Below are 18,555 nucleotides of genomic sequence, written 5' to 3'. Positions count from 1 at the left end.
TAGAGTGTAAACATGGCAAATATACATTCATATATTAATAGGAACTATTCAAACTCTGGAGCAGTGTGGGTCACTGTCATATTCTAGGCAATGTGCAAAGCATACAGGATAAAATCCTGACCCTGTCAAAGCTGATGGGTGTTTGCCAAGCAGTGGAACCAAGATTTCACTAGGAACATGCAAAGAATATCTGATAACCTGGTGTGCCGGAGGTGGTGCTTGCTGGGATGTGGAGCCTCATGACTGAGCTGTTATACAAGAGGAGAGTTGATTCCTGGTTTTCTCATGACGGCTGTGAATGGTAGACCCAGAAGCGAAATTGTGCAGTCCATCCTCAAAAGCACCAACAAAACCTTTCTGTCGCCCAGGCACAGAGTATTTTATATTGCTTAATATCCTTGGTTATTGATTAGAGCTCTTGGTGGAGGAGAACCAAGGACAGTTTGATCTTCTCTAAAATGATGATTGAGAGATGAATGGGGGTTGAGAGAAGCTGATAAATGGTTCTGAATTTAACACTTTAGGCTAAGACACTGAACACCTGATTTCCATTTAAAAGGAAGAAGTACCCTGCAGGTGAGAAAACAGGGTTCTAAATTATTTTGAAAAATTCAGGTGTCAGGCAAAGATGGGAAGATTTACATGTTAATGGGATCCTCAGCAGGGGGATCCTCAGCACCTTAGAGTGGTGATGGCAGAAAAATAGATGCACCCATCTGGGCCTTCAGATGTTATCCCATAAGTTCAAATAGCCCCATACATTTCTGAGATAAAAATAAAAGTGAGTCAAAAAAGATTTGTGGTTGGACAGATGGCCCACAAAAGAGCCTCATGTTACTTTCCAAACCTTTCCCTAGGACAGGCTGGCCCACCTGGTCCGGCACTGCAGCAGTTCAAGCCATGACCTCTGTAAACTGCAGTGTGGGAGCCAGTTTGGGAGCTTTGGGTTCCCACTGCTAAGGCTTGAACTCTGGGGAGGGTGCTGGCTTCTGTGAGCTTGAAAAGAAGTGACAGAGACCAGGAGCGTTTCTGATGGGACGTGACACACGCAGCTGAGCCCAGCTCAGCCTGGCTCCAAGTGAATACTTGCTGCAATTTCTGTAACTGAACTGCATGAGAATATTGATCTGGTGAGACTTTTTTGGCCATAAACCATATATGTATGAGCTGTATATCTATACAGTTTATTTATGTGTGTGTGTATGGCTTACGTAAATGTATCAAAAACCAGAATATGTTTATTTCTACTTATTATTTCACATGGTTTTCTTTCTTATTTTCTTACTTTTTTTTTTTTTCCAGTTGGAAATCTTTAGAGTGAGCCAGGTTTTACAGTGAAACAATGCAGACTGCCTGTGTCTCTTCTTGAGATGTACCTTGTCCTGAAGCATCCCATCAAGGGAATGTATAAAATAGTTGCATATTACGAGTTTATTAAATTTCTGACTCCAGCTTACTTTAATAAACTTTGAATTAAACTCAGGCTGGTGACAGAAGCAAATAGCAATAAAGCATTCTGCTGTCATCTTTGTCCTGAAAAATACTTTACATGAAGGATCCAATAGCCATGGCAATAGTTTTTTTTTTTTTCCTTTCTCTGTTAGTACGCAGGGCCTAATAAGCTTGCTAAACATTTCTGCAGAATTATCTGCTATAGCTAATTCGGCCTAGGCAAGGCATTTGGGCCTGTGGAGAAGCTCTTAGAGATGTCAAGCATTTTATAAATCAGATAATTTTCTTGGTCAGTAAAAGCCGTGGAGATCCAGTGCCTGGGCAGATTGCACTCTTCAATTGAGACGTTAAACTTTGCTTCCTTTCAGAAGCTGTGTGAGTCAGCTCCAGGCAAATCTAAGCATTACGGCGGAACTAAAACAAACATAAAGTGGAACCAATCCTAAATATATTTGCATCTAGATTTTGGCAGACATTGTTATGGCTTTCTGTATTTTATGTGCCTTTTTAATTTCCCTGTGAAATATTTTTTGGTAAACTTGTAAGTTTTTCAAACCACTTTAAGTTGTTGACTCTTCCACTTATGCAAATGATGTCTCTTGCTCCACGACTTTAATTTTAAAGGGAGAGAATGACTTACAGCTTTGCCTCTGCATTAACCTAGACATCTGCTAGCAAGAATTTGTGCTCTTGTGAATGCAAAACAAAACAAATAAACACAGATTTTTTTTTTTTTTCTTAACATGTGAGGATGTGTAATACCAGAGAGAGATTTACAGAGTGACCCAGCACTTCTGACATTGAAGAGTCTAGTATTTAACTTCACTATAAGTGGGACAGGAGCTTGGCTGAAAATAGGAACCTATCCCAGTTGCGTGCACCTTGTCACTATAGCAAAATTTGTAGGAGTTGATACAGTTTATATACATAGGAATATAGACATTCCTTCCAAAGTGAGTTAAGATAGCTTCAGGACTGCTCTGAGCTTGTCTTCCTCCTTGCTTAGCTACCCCCACAGCAGCAAACAGTTCACTGATGGGAGTTTAAATTCGTTTGAACTGACACTAAACTGAGCCTAACCTTTGAGCAGGCCCAGAGTTCTTAGATTGAGCTCCATTATGTCTGTACTCATGAAATTAAATGTCTTTGGCTATTAAAAAAAAAAAAAAACAAAAAAACTGGGTGGTTATCAAGTTTGTTAGAATGACCTTGGTGACAGTGCAGCACAGTAACACACACTATTGTTAGCATATCTTCTCAGATCACACCCTTTTCTTTTAAACTTTCTTTAATCTACAAGATGGCATTCAGCTAGTGAAAAGAAAATGGCTAAAACATCTCCCTCTCCCCATATCTTTTAAAATAAAGATGCATCAGGCTTTTGGCTTATGTGAGCTTTTGATAGTGATAGGAATATTTTTCAATTATTATGAAGAATGCATAAAGAACACTTTGATCTGGTCATCTGAGTAGGTACATAAAATACCAAATCTACTTCTCCTGTGATGATGAAGTGGTTTCGAAAACTCTTGGTGATGTATTTTTCTTACAGCTTTCAAGGGCAAAGCTAGTTAAGAGTGCCATGTGCTTCAGGTACTCTTAGTGAGAGATTTTGTTTTATTGTTGCTTCACTTTTTGGAAATATGTTGCTGGCCATAATTTGCACACAGTTATAGAAGTGTCTAATGAATATACCTTTTTTTTTTGGGGGTGGGTGGGTGGTGGGGTGGTGGTGTATATAATAGCTGAATGATTTGTCATTGGCTATATGTGTTGTCTTTGAAGATGGCACAAATACAGGTTATTTTCAGTTAATATTTTAGAAGAGAGCTTCAGTCCTTCAAGCATTAGGTGCACAATCTATATATATTTGATGAGTGGCCTTGTTTGACTTTTGGCACTACTTGTATGAGTAAAATTACTTGTGCATGCCTGCTGGCAGGGTAAGAAAAACACAGGATAGAAGTGTTACATATTTATAACTATGTCATTGTAGAGATACTTGGTTAACATGTAAAGACAATATTTCTCTAATAAATAGAGCAGTAAGAAACAAGGATACTTTCCAGTTTTAGATGATCAATGACAAAACTTTAAGCAAATATTATAATACAGTCCTGTCACTAGAAATAGCCATGCTAATAACTGGTGGTCTTTAAAGGGGGAAAAAATATAAATATGAACCGTAGCCTCGAAGTTTTGCTTAGTTAAACCAAGCCTTTGCAAAAAGGACTTAGAAGATACAGTTACCTGAATTCCTTAGAGTTTTCTGTCAGAGAGGTTCCAGAAAACTGAGCTTTTACTCCACTGTTCTCAAGATTTCTGTATTTTTATGGTTAGGGCTGGGAATATGGATCCCATATTATTCACCATTGAATACATAGGAGGTAGTAGTTGACACGTATACCATGAAAAAAATTCAGAGGTGCTTGAGCTACCTATAAAGGAATATTAAAATATTTTTGCTGTGACTCTCTAATACAGATCATGTGCAGGTTCTAGCCATTAATAAGGTGCATCCCTGGATAAAACTATGGCAAACATAAAGTCCACAAGACCTCTTTATTCAATACCACCAGGCAAGGCTCAATGTAGGTTACTTGTATGTGCTGTAGATTCCTTTATGCTGCTAGGAATGTGCAAAGGAATTGATATAAATGATAATACAAGTCTAATGTATTTGGCTCTGTTATATCTAGGAAGCTTTCTGTGCAATAGAAAAAGTTCCTTATGGACATGAAAGCTTTATTATTAAAGATCGCTCTATTTTGGTACTAATTTATTACTTTTTGACATCTTAATTATATCCTGCCCCATAAAGATGTGATTGGTAGTGTCAAGATTCCTAATCTGTGTCCATAAAATACGTTTTCCTGTTTTTTCCTCATTTTCATTTCTGTGTAAAACTCATTCATGCAGTCAGACATCAAATTGCAGACAGGAGGGCCACATCCAGCCTTCCTTGTGCATGAGGTACAGAGCAGAGGAATACGGTGGAAACCTTACAGAACGATTCAGCCTCCAAAAGAGTTAAGGGGAGCAGACCGAAGCAGTGCCCTGTCCTCTTTTCAGTGGTGTGAGGGATAAGAGGTAGTGTACAAAGTCATAAGAAATTTTGTATGAGAGTTAGTGTTATTAGGTGCTACTTCAACCGTGGCTGGTGTTCTGCTTTATGCCCCAGTGAAAAGTCCTTTACATCCCTGAGAATGCTTTGCGGAACAAGGGGAGAACAATAAAAATGAGCCTATTAGTTTCCAAAAGGCCTTATTCCCACGCAAAGAAAGATTTTTAAAGAATTTGGCTTGTTCCTATGAAAAACTGCTCTACTGAAGTTTCACAGATCAAATGTACCGGTCTACAGCTGTACAAATTCTCTTTCACAGAGTATGAATGCTGCAATTTGCTAATGTACATTTTGCTTTTCATAATATTCACAAAACCAGTTTACGGTTCAGAACATTCACAAAGCTGCCATTTTTAAACTTTGCTTCTGAACACATGGCATGGTTTTCCCACTTTTTAAAGCCTTTTTTTTTTTTTTTTTTTTTTTTTTTTGCAGGTGTCTTTTTTACATAAACAGAATGCTCTTTAGCCTCAAATGAAGCAAAAGTTTGAAGGGATGATCCAAACGCCTGAACTCCCTGGCCAGAACGCCACACTTTTCTATTTTTATTTTCAGTATTTCTGGATGCCCCCGAGAGCATGTTTACTGTGACTTTATATCCTCTGGGTTAGTGCATGTTTTAATGCAGTTAACAGGGCGAATGAGGGATGACACAGTTAATACCCTAGCACTAAGCAAACATTTCTAATGTCTTCCTTAGGTTACATTGGCCATTGGATAAAATAATCAGTGTGATGGCTTTGTGCATATCAAGAAGAGTTAAGTCCTGTTTGGCTTTCTTTTAGTTGATTATGACTTACCACCATGAATGCCAAGCGTAGATAACCTTGTAGCTTGCTGTGAAAATAGCTGCAGTGGAGAGAAACTTCTCCTGTGAAAACATAGATGAGTATTTTCCATAAATCTATACTTGTCACAGGAGAAGATGAGCAGTACCTCTCGACTAATGCCTAGCAAAAGACAGTGGAGTGTTTTGCCCTTACTGTTGTTGCTTCTAACAGCAATAAATAACCTTTGCACCCTGTCACAGTTCATCCCCGTAAGTGCTTAGAGGCAAATGACTAAGAGGAACACAAGCAAGGCAGAGGAAATAGTTCCAAAGCAAAGTACTGCAAGAGCAGCTGCTTGGATGCCCCATTGCAGGAATTAGTGTATTGTTTTAATGATTCCAGGGTTTGGATGCATTTCTTTGAAGCGCACGCTTGAACTGTTGTTTACTAAACTGTTGCCAAGGCGTTATGCATTGGGGATATTGTTATGGAGGGAAAAAACACATTGCCACAGATGCAGTGTAGTTTATTTTATTTTATTTTGTCTGTCTGTATTGACTCAGCACCATGGCAGCTGTTCTCTTTTCAAATAGCTTTGTTTTCCTGAGGCATAGTCTATACTTATTGCAGGAAGTTGTAGGGGAAGGAGAGCAAGTAAAGGACTCCAGATGAATTTCTGAACACAACCATTCTCACACTATTTTGGAGTAGATTTTACATGTATCCATGCTTTGCAGATGGCCTGGAAAGAAGGGGAAACTTGAAAGTTTTAAGACAGAGTACCAGTACCTTTATCTGTGTGTGTCACTCAGGCCTTGAAGCGCTGCGTGCACAGGGGAAGTGTGCCCATTTCACAGGTGGGCAGCAGAGGGGTTGCATTTGGGTGGTTTGCCCAGCATTTCAGAAAGCCTGTGACAAAGCCAAAAATGGGATAAATTCAGTCTTGCCATTAGTAAACAATTGTGGGGAGTGTCTTTGGGGTGAGATTTGCATTAATCCTGAGGCCATCTGAGTAAGGTTTGTTAGATCTGCTGCAGAGATTTGTGCTCTCACTGGGCTGTCTGCTCCGGTCTTCCAAAAACATGGTACCTTCTCACTGAGGTAAAACAATACAGACCTTGTTGAAATCTTGTAGGGGAAGCTCTTAATATTGGAAGGGTACCTCCTTGTCTGTATAGTACATGCTCCAGAAAGAACATTTAGTATCTGATTAAGGATTATTTTCTTTATATTAGTTGATTTTTTCTTCTTTTTGACATTTTTTGCTGTTCAGGGTTTTTCCTTGTACACACATTTTCTACATGGATACAGAATTCCCAAGAAGTTGCTGTTCTTCCTTGGAGAATATTCTATATCTTGGCGTGGGCAGTGAGTGTCTACTGGGCACTACTTTAGAGGTGTCACCAACAGACACCCAATTTTTTAAATACTTGTATCAGTTAAATGTCTCAGTAAATCAGGCAAATTTGAAGATGCTTGTGCTGAGCTCTGTGTTTGAAAACAGGGAGAAATGCTAGGTAGCCTCTCTTTAGGTAATTTGTATTCAGTGAATTCTCCCTTGGTGTCCTGTTATATTCAGCCTGAGACACTTGTCACAAGTCAGCCAACGGATTAAGAGAGAAAACTTTGAGTTGCTCAGAATTTTCTAACCATATGCTTGGCCTTAAAGGATGTGTTAAGTACCAGGTGATTCAAATTGAAAAGCTCAGCAGCTTTATAATCTCTTGGTCTCTAAAGTCACTCCAACTACTGACGCCAGAAGCAGAAGCTCCAAGACTGCCTCATTGCTGTGAGCATTCAGTACATCTCACCACTGCTGCTTTAGGAGCAAAGATCCAAAAAGGAAAGCTCTCAGCCATTTCTTTCCTGTCATAGAGTAAGTACCTGAAAATAATTATACCCCCTTACTGGAAACATTTGGCATCAGTGCTGTGGCTCCACCATTAACATTTTCTGCAGTTTCTTTCCAGACTTCCAGTTCTTTTTTATTACTGCCTTGTTAGCGTGATGAAATGATGACAATCTTCTATCCTTGCTGTGGATGCAGCCAAATGGCATAAGAACATTTGTCTACAAAAGTAACTGAATAAAAGACTGAAATGGCCAATTAATAACAGCATCTGCCTTATATTATTTGTAGAGACTGGCCATGCATTCACCACAATCTCTCAAGATTTTGTACACTGAATCTAAGGAGATATGCTTCTGTTTTAACTAAATCCAAGTACAGTTCTCCAAAATATGATTTATTCTTTAAGCCCTCCAACTTCACCCGTTTCCAGAATTTCTAGTGGTTTTGCTGTTTGGATATCAAGTCTTTGGCAAATCTGTCTGTGTTTAATGGGTCTCCGAATGGAGGACAATCTATATAATTGAGGGCTGATCTTAAGCCATATTCTCTTATCACCATCACAGAAAAATACAGCAAATACCCTGGAACTTTGAATGGGACTAAATCAGAGTCTTGGACAATGCAGGTCTGGATCTTACCTTTTACAGCTGGTTTTTAATCTGTATACCATTCTTACAGATAACTTTTAAATTATTCTTGACTTTGGAGAAGCTCGTGCCTACTTCATCCTGGACTCTATTTTTATTTGAGCTAAGCACAAATGACTGAACATCTCCTTTAGCATGGCTGTACGTCTCTACATTAGCTGACTCCATAGGTAAACAAACCCAATGCTATTGAATCACTGTCAGGAAATAAAAAGTCATTTTACCATCTAAAATGACTGCATGTGTACCTTTCGCCCTTTTGTGGCTTATTCACTTTGCTGATAAAAAGCACGTTGAGTTGTAATGTGAAGTCAGGCATCTGAGGTGTCCCTTTTTGCTTCTGTTAGCTCAGTGTTGTCTAGCTCTTTATCCTTGTTCTACCACAGATACTAATATTAAAAAAACAAAAACTGACAAAAGGTGTATGACTTGCTTTATACTACCCAGCTTTTGTCTCTTCTCTGTTTTTCTTTATCTACTCTCATGTTCTAGATTTGTCCAATTTAAACTGCATACCCTTAGGGCAGGGCACGTCTTAGTGTGCATTAATTAATGTTTGAACCTTTCTATTCACTGCGGCACGTCGAGCACATCTTCTACTGGCTGGCTGAGACCTGATGAGCACTAGGAAGGTTATAAAGCACTGTTTCAAATGGGTCTCTGTGTAGTCATTAAAGTGCATTGTCTGTCTATCTGCCTATCTCTTTTCTTACTGTTTTTTCCTTCAGTTCTCCTTGACCCCAAATTACACTCTCATTTTCCATCAATTTTCACTTCTCTTCGCCTGGCCAACTTCCTAATTTAATTCTGCAACAAAATATTCAGTGGAAGAGAGAAACATTTACCCTCCTGTCTTGAATTGAGTCTAGTTCTCTGAAGGCCTCCTGCTGGCCCTGCCACTGTCTGCTTGCAGATGTAGGGGAGAAAAAGAGGGATTTTTGTGCTAGATTTTCTTATTTGTAGTAATTTTCTGTAGTGAATGCTTCTATCCTGCAGATCCTTTCTTGAAGGATATCTTCTGGAAAAAATGTTTTCTTGGGACTGCTGGACATACCCTCTTACATTCCTGTTGTTGGTAGAGGTTCTGCAGAAGCAGGCTTGGGATGACACCTTCTTGCACCTCTGCTGGCTGTGAGAAGCATCTGGTCTGCTGATGCTTTCTTCCTCCTCGCTGGCATTTATTTCCACATCTTTCTCTGGGTGTGGTTTTGGTTATTCAGCTCGTGTTCTCCAGTCATCCCAGGCACAGCTGCATTCCTACAGTTGTCAGGCACTTTCCAGCTTTCCTACAGTAACATACTATCTCAAGAGTTTGTCCGAAGTGTTGAAAACTACAGCAGTGAAAAATATTTTTCTGTCTTTTATTCATTTTTGAAAAGCTCCACAGAAGTAAGAATCCTGTAAAACTGAAGCAATCATTATGCAGAGTAGATGTGTGTTTTGATTTGCGAAGAGGAAAGGACCACAGAAAGAGAAGGCCAATTTAGCTGCATGATGCTTTTTGTTAACTAGGTCTGCTGCAGTATTTTGATGTAAGCCTAGTTAAATGTTATCACTGAAGCCTGTGTGCTTTCGATAATGTTTCTTGGACCAGAGTGATATTTTAATTGCCCTCCTGCTTGTCTGATGCTTTGGCCAGGTATTGGCAACGAAAGTCAAAGGTACTGATTTGCCAGTAGTGATGCAGCTGACAAGAGAACAATTCTGCTTGTCTGAAGAAGTAAAAATTGGGTTTCCTGCCCTTAGGAGAGTGGAAGAGGGAAAAAAAAAAAAAAGGTTTGTTTTGAGATAAAACCGTAGGAAGATGTCTCATACCTGGCTTCACTGCATGCTAAATAGTCTGCTCTTGACCTGCGTCCCCAAACACCTTCATGTAACTGTCTGCCTCTGTAAGTGCTACAGTCAGTCCTCCATTTAAGGAACATTTTTAAAGCAGAGTTGTTCCCTAGCCTTACAGGTGCCTACTTTTCTTCAGGCTGGCATTCCCAAAGCTGCTTGTGTGGTAATGCCATTCCACAAGCTACCTGCTGCTCCTGGTCAAGCCCTAGCCCCAGCGTCCTAGCCCAGGTTTCTGAAATACAACAGGAAAATGCCTGTCTTGGGAATAGGTGCAATTTCCATTCCCTGCGTCCAAAAATATAAAGACAGAGTGCTGAGTGAAAGGACAGCAGTGTGGCTGCTTTGAGAAGGGACATATAAATACAGCGAGGAGAAGAGGGGTATTGTGTATGCCAGGACATGGTCATCTGAAGCAGCTGACTTGGCCTGAGCATTGAATTGTGAAATAATGGATGCTTGGTGAACGATTCCAGGCCAAGGGCAAGGGGAGCGGATCTATTTATGGCCCCTCGGTCTGAAATATTGAATCACCTACTGAAGCACTTCAGCCGCACTCTTCTCCTCCCCACCCTCTCTGACTCCCCAGCACGATGTGCATTTTGCAGAGCCTGAGTGCCCAAGCTGGCACTGAGTCTTCTGGGCAGCAGCCTCAAGGCTCACAAGTACAATGCTGAGTGGGAGCTGGATCTCTTCTGAGAAAATGGTGAGGATGAGGATGCTGATTGTGCTCCTCATCAGATTTGCAAAATCCTTTCAGTATCTGCAGCATAAAACGTGCAGTTGTGCTGTGCTGTGCTGGGTGGAGCAGCCTCGTGTGGCAGTCAGGCACTGATGTGTTTTCCACATTCGACAATTTGTTGGTGCCTAGCAGATGCACTTCCTGACTTCTCCACTTTACATTTTCTTGCAGACATAAATGAACTGCTAAGTGGCAGAGAATGGGTTTATTTCTGTTAATTTCAACAGAATTCCCTCTTCTGCCATCATCTGAGAAAGAAATCATAGCCACTAGATTTTATCTGAGAATAACTGTAAATTGAGTCCTTTAAAATTTGGGCCAGTAGATGTCAGCAGTTCCTTTTCAAATGCCTCTGGAAATGCAGCAGTAAAAAAAACCTGACTTGTTCGTATCCAAACTTCTCTGTGATATAAAATATTTGCAACCAAAATAAGGAACTGTATAAAATATAGCCAACGGATGAGGATGAAGTGTCCTCCTATTTATTTGTGAAGGTGGCTTGAAGAATTGTGGAGAAATCTGGACTTGATAGCAATAAAATATTAAACAGGGTCTATTTCAAAGGGTATTATTATTTTTTTGAAGATGATCTTTGATTGGGCCATTGCATGATATACTTTTGTGAATGTGAAAACTCTGGCATAGTCTTCAAATTGTGATGGCTGTGATTTTTACATTTATTTTTTAGTGTAAGTGGTACAGTAATCCAGGTGTGTGTTACAGCTGATGAAAGAGATGGTAGGTGTCTGCCTGCAGTCGGGTATATATTGTGTTCATACCAAAATTGAAAGACAACATTCCATATTCTTGTAGTGATAACAGTTTTAATATTTGATATTTCTATTTTTTGGGAGCATGAAGTTTGTATGAAATGATTTTATTCTGTTACTCTGTAAATCAGTAGGTTTTTCACTGAAATCAGAATTGGTAGCTGCTGTAAAAGCACCCTAGTGGAATAAAAATAAAGCACAGACCGTCCTTGTTGCTAGCTTTCGGCCTGTGTTGTTAACTGTGCTTAAATTAACATCCTTACACCGGTCCACTCCTTTGACCTTGAGCCAATATCAAAAGGCTTTGCAAAGCCTTCTGAAGAGGATTCTTTATTTTGGCTTCTGAGTCAGCAGGGGGAGCTCGCACCCATTTGGTTCAATTTGTCAAATATTGGTTATTAAAGACATTTTAAACTAGGCCATTTTATTTACACACGCACACCCACCCACACACCCACTCGTATGTGTGTATATATGGCATTCGCAGAGCTTGTACGCTGTACCTCAGCAGACTGTTTAAAAAGTCTCGTTCTCAGAGCTTCATCACAGACGTTGCATCTCAAAAAGAGGGGTCAAATGAAAGCGTGTTTAAAACAGTCCTGTGAAATGATTCTCTCTTACTTATTATCTCAAGGCAGAGGGAGGGCAAGAAGGTTTTACCCCATCCCGTGGTCAGGAGTTGATGCTCGGGCAAAGAAATGCCATGAGCCTGGATCTCTAAGGCAGCTGGAGGCTTTGGCAGCAGGCATTGAGAAGGAAGTTAAAACTAGGCTGTTGACAATATTTTAACATGAGAATAATAAAATCAACTTCCCCCCTCCCCCCCATTTACTTTATTTATTCTGATTCATCTGACTGCATTTATGCTAAGCTGCTTCTTTTCTGTTTTATGTGAATAAAAATTAGACTTTCACTATAGGTCCACAGCATTTTCCAGAATATCAATTGGATGAGTTGGTGCAAGCTGGAGAAATCTCTGGGAGATCTTTTCTACTACAGTCTCGTGCTAAATGGTGTCATTTTATTACGTTATGCATATATTCCTAATGTTTAGAGGATTCTTAACTAGGCAAGAATTACTGTATATAGGAGAAATACAATTCCTACACACAGATTGTGAGCCAATAAGCTAAAGAAAAATTTTTAATTCCTGATGGCAGGGGGCAGCTAAGTGACTTGCCCAAGGTCACGGAGCAGCTAGCTGGCAGCGCTGGGAGCAGCCACCCTACCTCCTCTGCTTCCTGCGTGGTGCTCATCTATACTGCCATGTCTTTGCCTTGGGCAAGCAGAGAGATTTTCTATTTCCTGATGGCCTTTAAGTTTTCAGATGTTTGTTAACGTATCATGTATTATTTCCCCAGATACTTTTTCATTGTAACTGAGAATGTTTTAACCTGTTGATTGTATTGATTTTTGATGTGGAAATAGCAGGCTGCTCCATTTCAAACTAAATTTCAAGGGCATGAAGATTGTTAGAATGGAAAAGCCACTTAGCTCTACACGCTTGTTCCTTTTATTTTTATCTCAGTCAGGCATAGAAAGAGCCGGAGAGGTCCTAGCCCTATTTTCTCTATCCTGGATGGAATCCTGATTACTTTAGGTGCTGGTAGAATTGGGAGGAAAAAGTAAACCTAATCTGTGGTATAAGCAGCCACGTAGTTGGCTGTGCTCGAGCCAGTGCTATCTGAGAATGCTGCACACACGTTTGACTGCCCTACCTTTGCATTATCCTGGCTGGGCGCTGCTGCTCCACTTTGAGGGCAGTTGCAGTGAGATGTTCCTCTCTGAAGCAGTGACAAATGGTGACTCCCTCTGAGGGTCCTGCTGGTACCTTGTAAAGCAACAACATCCTCATGTGTTGTATATTTTTCTCAACTCTGGAAGCATTTCTATATCCTTTGTCTCCCACCAGCTATTTTAATTTGTTACTATTTCAATATTTTTTCTTTAATTGCGTTCTCTAAGCTAGGATTATAGCTTTTAGGACTAGTCCTTAAGTCCTTTCCTTCAGCCAAATGCTGCATAATTTTTTCATTTAATATGGATTTCTTGTTTTGGTCAATTGCTCCTAGTTCTATTACTTCATAGTCATCTACATTTGATATATATTTCTCCTTACAGGCCCAGTCATCTCCCTCAGAAAGTCATTCCCTGTGCATGGCTGGCCTGAGCCAACATACTGCGTGGCAACGTGCCCATTGTTTGCTGTGAATTTAGAACCTGAAGCTAAGGATGAAAGCCCTTGTCAGCTGTGCAGGTTAGTGAACAGCTTTCGTGCAGACCTCGGGTTCCTTCGTGGAGAAGGAAAGAACACTTGGTCCTGTCACCTTGGTGTGTTTCTGTATCACTGCTCATTATCTGCTGAAGAAGCTGCAATGATTTTTTCTCTCACCAGAGGCTTTTGCAGTAGTTTTCCACACACCCCTTTCCTGAAGCCACAGGAAGAACCACTGGTGTAAACACAGGGCTCTGCTCTGTGTAACAGAGCTATTGCACTTTTGCTGTGCCTCTAGAGCTTTTGGCCTGCTGAGGGCAGGGTTTTTCAGCTACAAAGGTCCTCAAGATAGAAATGTAGGAGAGTGTTATGTGTTGGTAACTGTCTCTAGTTCCTGTTGATCTCCAGCTGTTTTTGGTGAGCTTGGTTCTCTCCCTGATGGTGGAGAAGTTTTATTTTATGACTGTAAAGCAATCAGAGGGAAGGAGTATGTCAGGTGAAGGGGCAACTGTAGCTAATCTGGACATATCTTCTAGTCTTTTTTCAATGTGTACAGCATTGCCTTAACATTTAAAATACAGACAAAAAAAAAAGTTGGTAGGTTGTGATGGTGGATAACGTACCATTTACAACCCCCTCCCCCCCCCCCCCCCCAATCCTAATCCCCATCAGCCAGTTCTTAAGCCACTGAGCTGCTGGCAGCTGTGGTGTGAGAAAATGATACTGTTCAGGGTAGCTCTCTGGCACAGGCTGGGATGATATTGGGGAAGACATGAAATTAAAAAGAGCTTGTTTAAAATTGACTGCTGATTACTCACTTCCATAAATACATTGGAGCACAAGAAATTTATTGCACTTGGACATATTTGCAAGCTGCTTTTTGGAAATGGACACAAATACACTCTGAATAATATACTTTTGCTGCTTGATTGGCAGGCAATCTCTCTATGGTTCTACTGAAAAGCAACTTAGGCTAGTTTTTTCAGTAGGATGGATGTCAGAGCTTCATTTTCATTCTTCCTGTGATGCTTAAGAAATTTTGGAAAGTAGAAGAGATCAAAAGAGAGTGATTCTACTGTAAAATGCTAAGTCCTAGTATTTTTCATCAAATTAGGAGTATAGAAGGTGTTGGTCTGGATGTTAAATCACAGAGCAGACTGAATTTTCATATGCAGTATGATGAGTGAAAAGGGTATAGTAATATAGATTAAAATGTTCTACATAAAAACTCCTTCTTGACCGTAGAACTATTAAATCAAAGAAGTAGATATCTATAAAAACAAATGCATAACGTTTCAAATCCCATTGTAGAAAACTGAGTGGGAGAGTCCAGAGTCCTGAACACAGAAACCAAGATCTTGGTAACCACAGGGTAAGAAGTCTGTGGTTTTATTTCCCTCCCCCAAAAAAGTGATACTGTTCGTGAACGTTCCAACTGAAATTTGACAACAAGCAGGAAATTAAACAAGTTATCTCTGAATTGTGTGCAAAATACTCTAAAATAAAGGAAGAAAACAGAAACCTAATTACAGAGTGACATTGAGCCTTCTGATATCACACAAGACATCGTTTAAAAAGAAAACCTAACACAGGTCTATGATGGACCACACTGTAGACTGAAAATTCTTTAATTGCCTCCAGAGCATGAAGAAAGTCTAAAACTTACCCTTTACCACTGCCATATTCTTAACCACTTTGTCTTTGTATGGAATGCTAAAATCCCTTGTTTTCTGTTTTTAAATAATGCACTGAATTTCTTTTGTACTTATATAAAATTGTACACAAATTATCAAGACATGATAATTCACTTTGTCTGGAAATTGGGTATAATCTGTATAGGTTTTCTGTACATAACTAACATGGATCTGTAAATGAGGGCAAAGAAGACTGAACATAAAGGACAAAGTCACATAACTCGTGCAGGCAGTGACAGAACTGGGAACAGAACGAGTGGAGCTGCGTGCTCAGTCCCTTCACACTTGGAACAAACTGTTCCACTTAAAGGCAGGGGAGGAGTCTGCCACTGAAGTGGCTTACTAGAAGTATTACAGGTACTTAGTGCAACTCTAATAACACCAAAAAAAGTTGGCATTTTACCTATTCCATGACCGAAGAGGTTTTATTTAGGTAGCACTCTCTGATTTCACCCATTTCACTGCTATGAAGGGAAGTAAAGGTGGAAATATGTCCAGTAGCTGCCATGGCCATTACATGCAATTCATTTGTTTATCAGAGCAAGTACCTTTTGAAAGCTCTGTTAAAGTGCAGAAATAGAGAAGATACATTTCTACCAAATATCAGGGATGTCAGCTGATATTTATTAATGACTTAAAAAATCCACATCTCCCTCTGCATGATTTAAAGTGTTTATGCAATTGAAGTTCTAAAATTTGTTTTAAATCTTCTGCAAATTATGGCTCCATCAGCGTATTTGTTTTCCATTTGACCTGTAACGTCAGGTATCATTGCACTGAGTCATGCACTGCATCCAAGCAAGAAGGCAAATTCTGGCTCCCTATTTTTCATTGACATTGTTTAAACGTAATAATTTTCACCAGCCTGGTGCTGCTGTTTGTAATACTGAATGATATTTGAAAGATAACTCAGCTCAGCATCTCACATCCTGTTAGATCCCACGTGAATTAAACAGTTTCACACAGCAGTCAAAAGAAATGTAAAACTACCGTGATGTACTATACAAAAACCCAAGAGAAAAAAAAACATCAGTTCTCTGTCCTGTGGTGAAAATGCCAATGCATATGCATGGTATAGATATTTTACACATTTTACAGACTGGGAAACCTTGGCGTATTGTGATTATTTGCTGAAGATCACAATAAATTAGGCCCAAAGACAAGAGAAGAAGCTGCATCTCCTAATGTTTCCTCCAACCCACTGATACCTGTAGCTCTTTGTAATGGTTTGAATAGGCTCATGACCATATCTGATCTAGCCTTGGTATAAGCATTGATCTTAGAGAACAGAATTCATTTTTTTATTCCTCACTGCACCTTTGGCAGGCTCTGTGTCATGTGGCAGAGCACTTCAGTTCTGGAGAAGTCTTTTTTTTTTTTTTTTTTTCCTGTTATAAACTGCAGTTAATAATGGTTACCCAGAGTCATGACATGTTCAAATTATGTGGAAAAAAATTAGAAACAAATGCCAGGTGGTATTACTAATTGTTAGGCTTTTATTTTAAATATTGCTTGGATATTAGTAGAAAGTACTTCAAGCTAAGTGAAAAAAACCACCTCTGTTAACAGAAAAAGCAAATGGCTCATTACAATTTGACAGATTAAAAGGTGCATCACTAAAACTGTGTGGTTAGCCTACTTGAAGGTAGCATACTACTACCACAGAGAAAGAATGTTAATGTCTAAGCATATAAATGACAACGTTCCAGAAACCTTCAATTTCACATACCCTACGTATGATCTTCCATTCAAATGAAAATGAGACTAAGGCAGGAAAAGGTACAGATTTCCTGGGTTTCATTATATCTATGAGAAAAACTGAGCCAATGGCAAGAGCTACAAAACCTGTTGTATAGTATCAGTTATACCATATAATATTGAAGAGATTAGAGAGCAGAGAGAAATGATTCGTTGCTGAAGGGTAAATACTCTTTTGATGTGCCAGGAGAGTGCTTGAGCAGCTTTCTAGCATTAGGAAAGGACCCCTAATAGGTGAAATAATTTATTATTATTTTTTAAAACCACATGATTGACTGTGCCCTGTTTATGATCTGTTGTAGTAGTGATTAAACTGATCAGCATACTAACACATCTGGAAGAAGTAGGAGGTTTGGACCTGGGAATAAAACTGGGATATTCAGGTCAGCTCAGTAGCGTGCTGGGAGCGACACAGAGAGAAACAGAGTGCTATTTATACGTACCTACCTTTTCTGGGACAGGTAGTGATTTCATTGCTTTCATTGAAGGAAAAAGCATGTGCACAGGTTAGTTAACTCAGGGAAATTTGCATCCTAAAATCTCCTTTGATGTGAATGTAGATCATTGGCACAGAGATCTACTCTTGGTCTTCTAAAGGTGCTGCATAAATCAAGCAAATGACACACTCTTTCTATAGTACTTTGAAAAGCTGAATTTATATTCACTCATGCTCAGGAACCAATTTGTTCCAACAAAGAGGTAAATTGTAGTGATATTCAGTCTGAGTAGTTTCTGGGGTGGAAAAATATTTTTCCCAGCTTTCTAGAGAAATCTGCCTTTTTCTTCATTGCTTGGTTGTGCTGCTTGTGCCAAAGGAGAGGATGCTGAGGCCTTTGGTGGAAGTTTCACTAGAGCAAATTGTTCAGAATCAGAGAGCAGACTGCCAGTGGAATTATTTGCTTTCTTCAGTGAGCATAAACAGAAGCAAACCCTTGACATTAATTTGAGAGTGATGGTTAATGTCTCCGATGAACGTACCAATGCTGTAATTGTGTGACTCTGACTTGTTTCTGGATTATTTTCCAAATGTTGTTAAAGGATAACTGGGGCATCTTGCTGTGCCTGTGTTCTGCTGGAAGCTTCTGTGAGATACTTTCTTGGTGAAAGTCTGACGTTTCTTACCTACTCTGTCATTGTCCAGAGTGCTGACTGTCTTCATCTGGGATACAGCAGATATGTGTTAAGTCTCAGAAAAGAGAAGGACTCAATGCTTCAGTGAGAGTAGCATTTCTTAGCAAGGAAAATGAAGGAAAGATAGTCAAAAAGAGAAGAAGAAAAGGGAGAGCAGGCAAAATAGTCAAATAGGAGACCTTTCAGTAGAAAGGTCTCGGTCTGAGCTTTGAAGACAATCAAAGAAGAGGCTCTGCTGAACACATGGATTTTCAGACAGGGACTTGAAGTGATAAGACCCTGCTTGCAGCTTTAACTTACCCAGTCTTAATTTCCTTTGAGACAGCTAACAAGATAGAAATGTATCTGAAGAGATGACAGCAGTGACCTGTGTCTGGTGTTTGGTGCCAGGGCCCCAGCACTATCAAGGTCAATGTCTGCATGAGTTAGTTATCCATCCCACAACTTCAAACTTTCTGGAGGCAGCTTTAACTTGTGTGTTTGTCTTATATATATACACACACACACATATATTCATATTCATATATATATATATATACACACCTGTATTCGTGTGTGTATATA

General features: G+C 39.6%; 1 protein-coding gene across 13 annotated transcripts in view; it reads left to right on the top strand.

Moving 5' to 3' along the window:
- The window catches only part of LOC311440270 (uncharacterized protein), a 145,118-nt gene that overhangs the window by 10,909 nt on the left and 115,654 nt on the right, over nucleotides 1–18,555 (top strand). For all 13 annotated transcript variants that reach the window (XR_014695294.1, XR_014695295.1, XR_014695296.1 and 10 more), the window contains one exon: nucleotides 13,315–13,450. Coding sequence is in view for 6 of the 13 variants with exons in the window: in XM_084526938.1 (XP_084383064.1) it covers nucleotides 13,315–13,450 (136 nt within the window). In the remaining 7 variants the exon portion in view is untranslated. The remainder of the gene's footprint in view (nucleotides 1–13,314; nucleotides 13,451–18,555) is intronic.

Source organism: Aythya ferina (genome assembly GCF_964211825.1).
Source record: "Aythya ferina genome assembly, chromosome: 8".
In the NCBI taxonomy this organism is placed as follows: Eukaryota; Metazoa; Chordata; class Aves; order Anseriformes; family Anatidae; genus Aythya; species Aythya ferina.
This window is presented reverse-complemented; position numbering and strand designations above follow the sequence as displayed.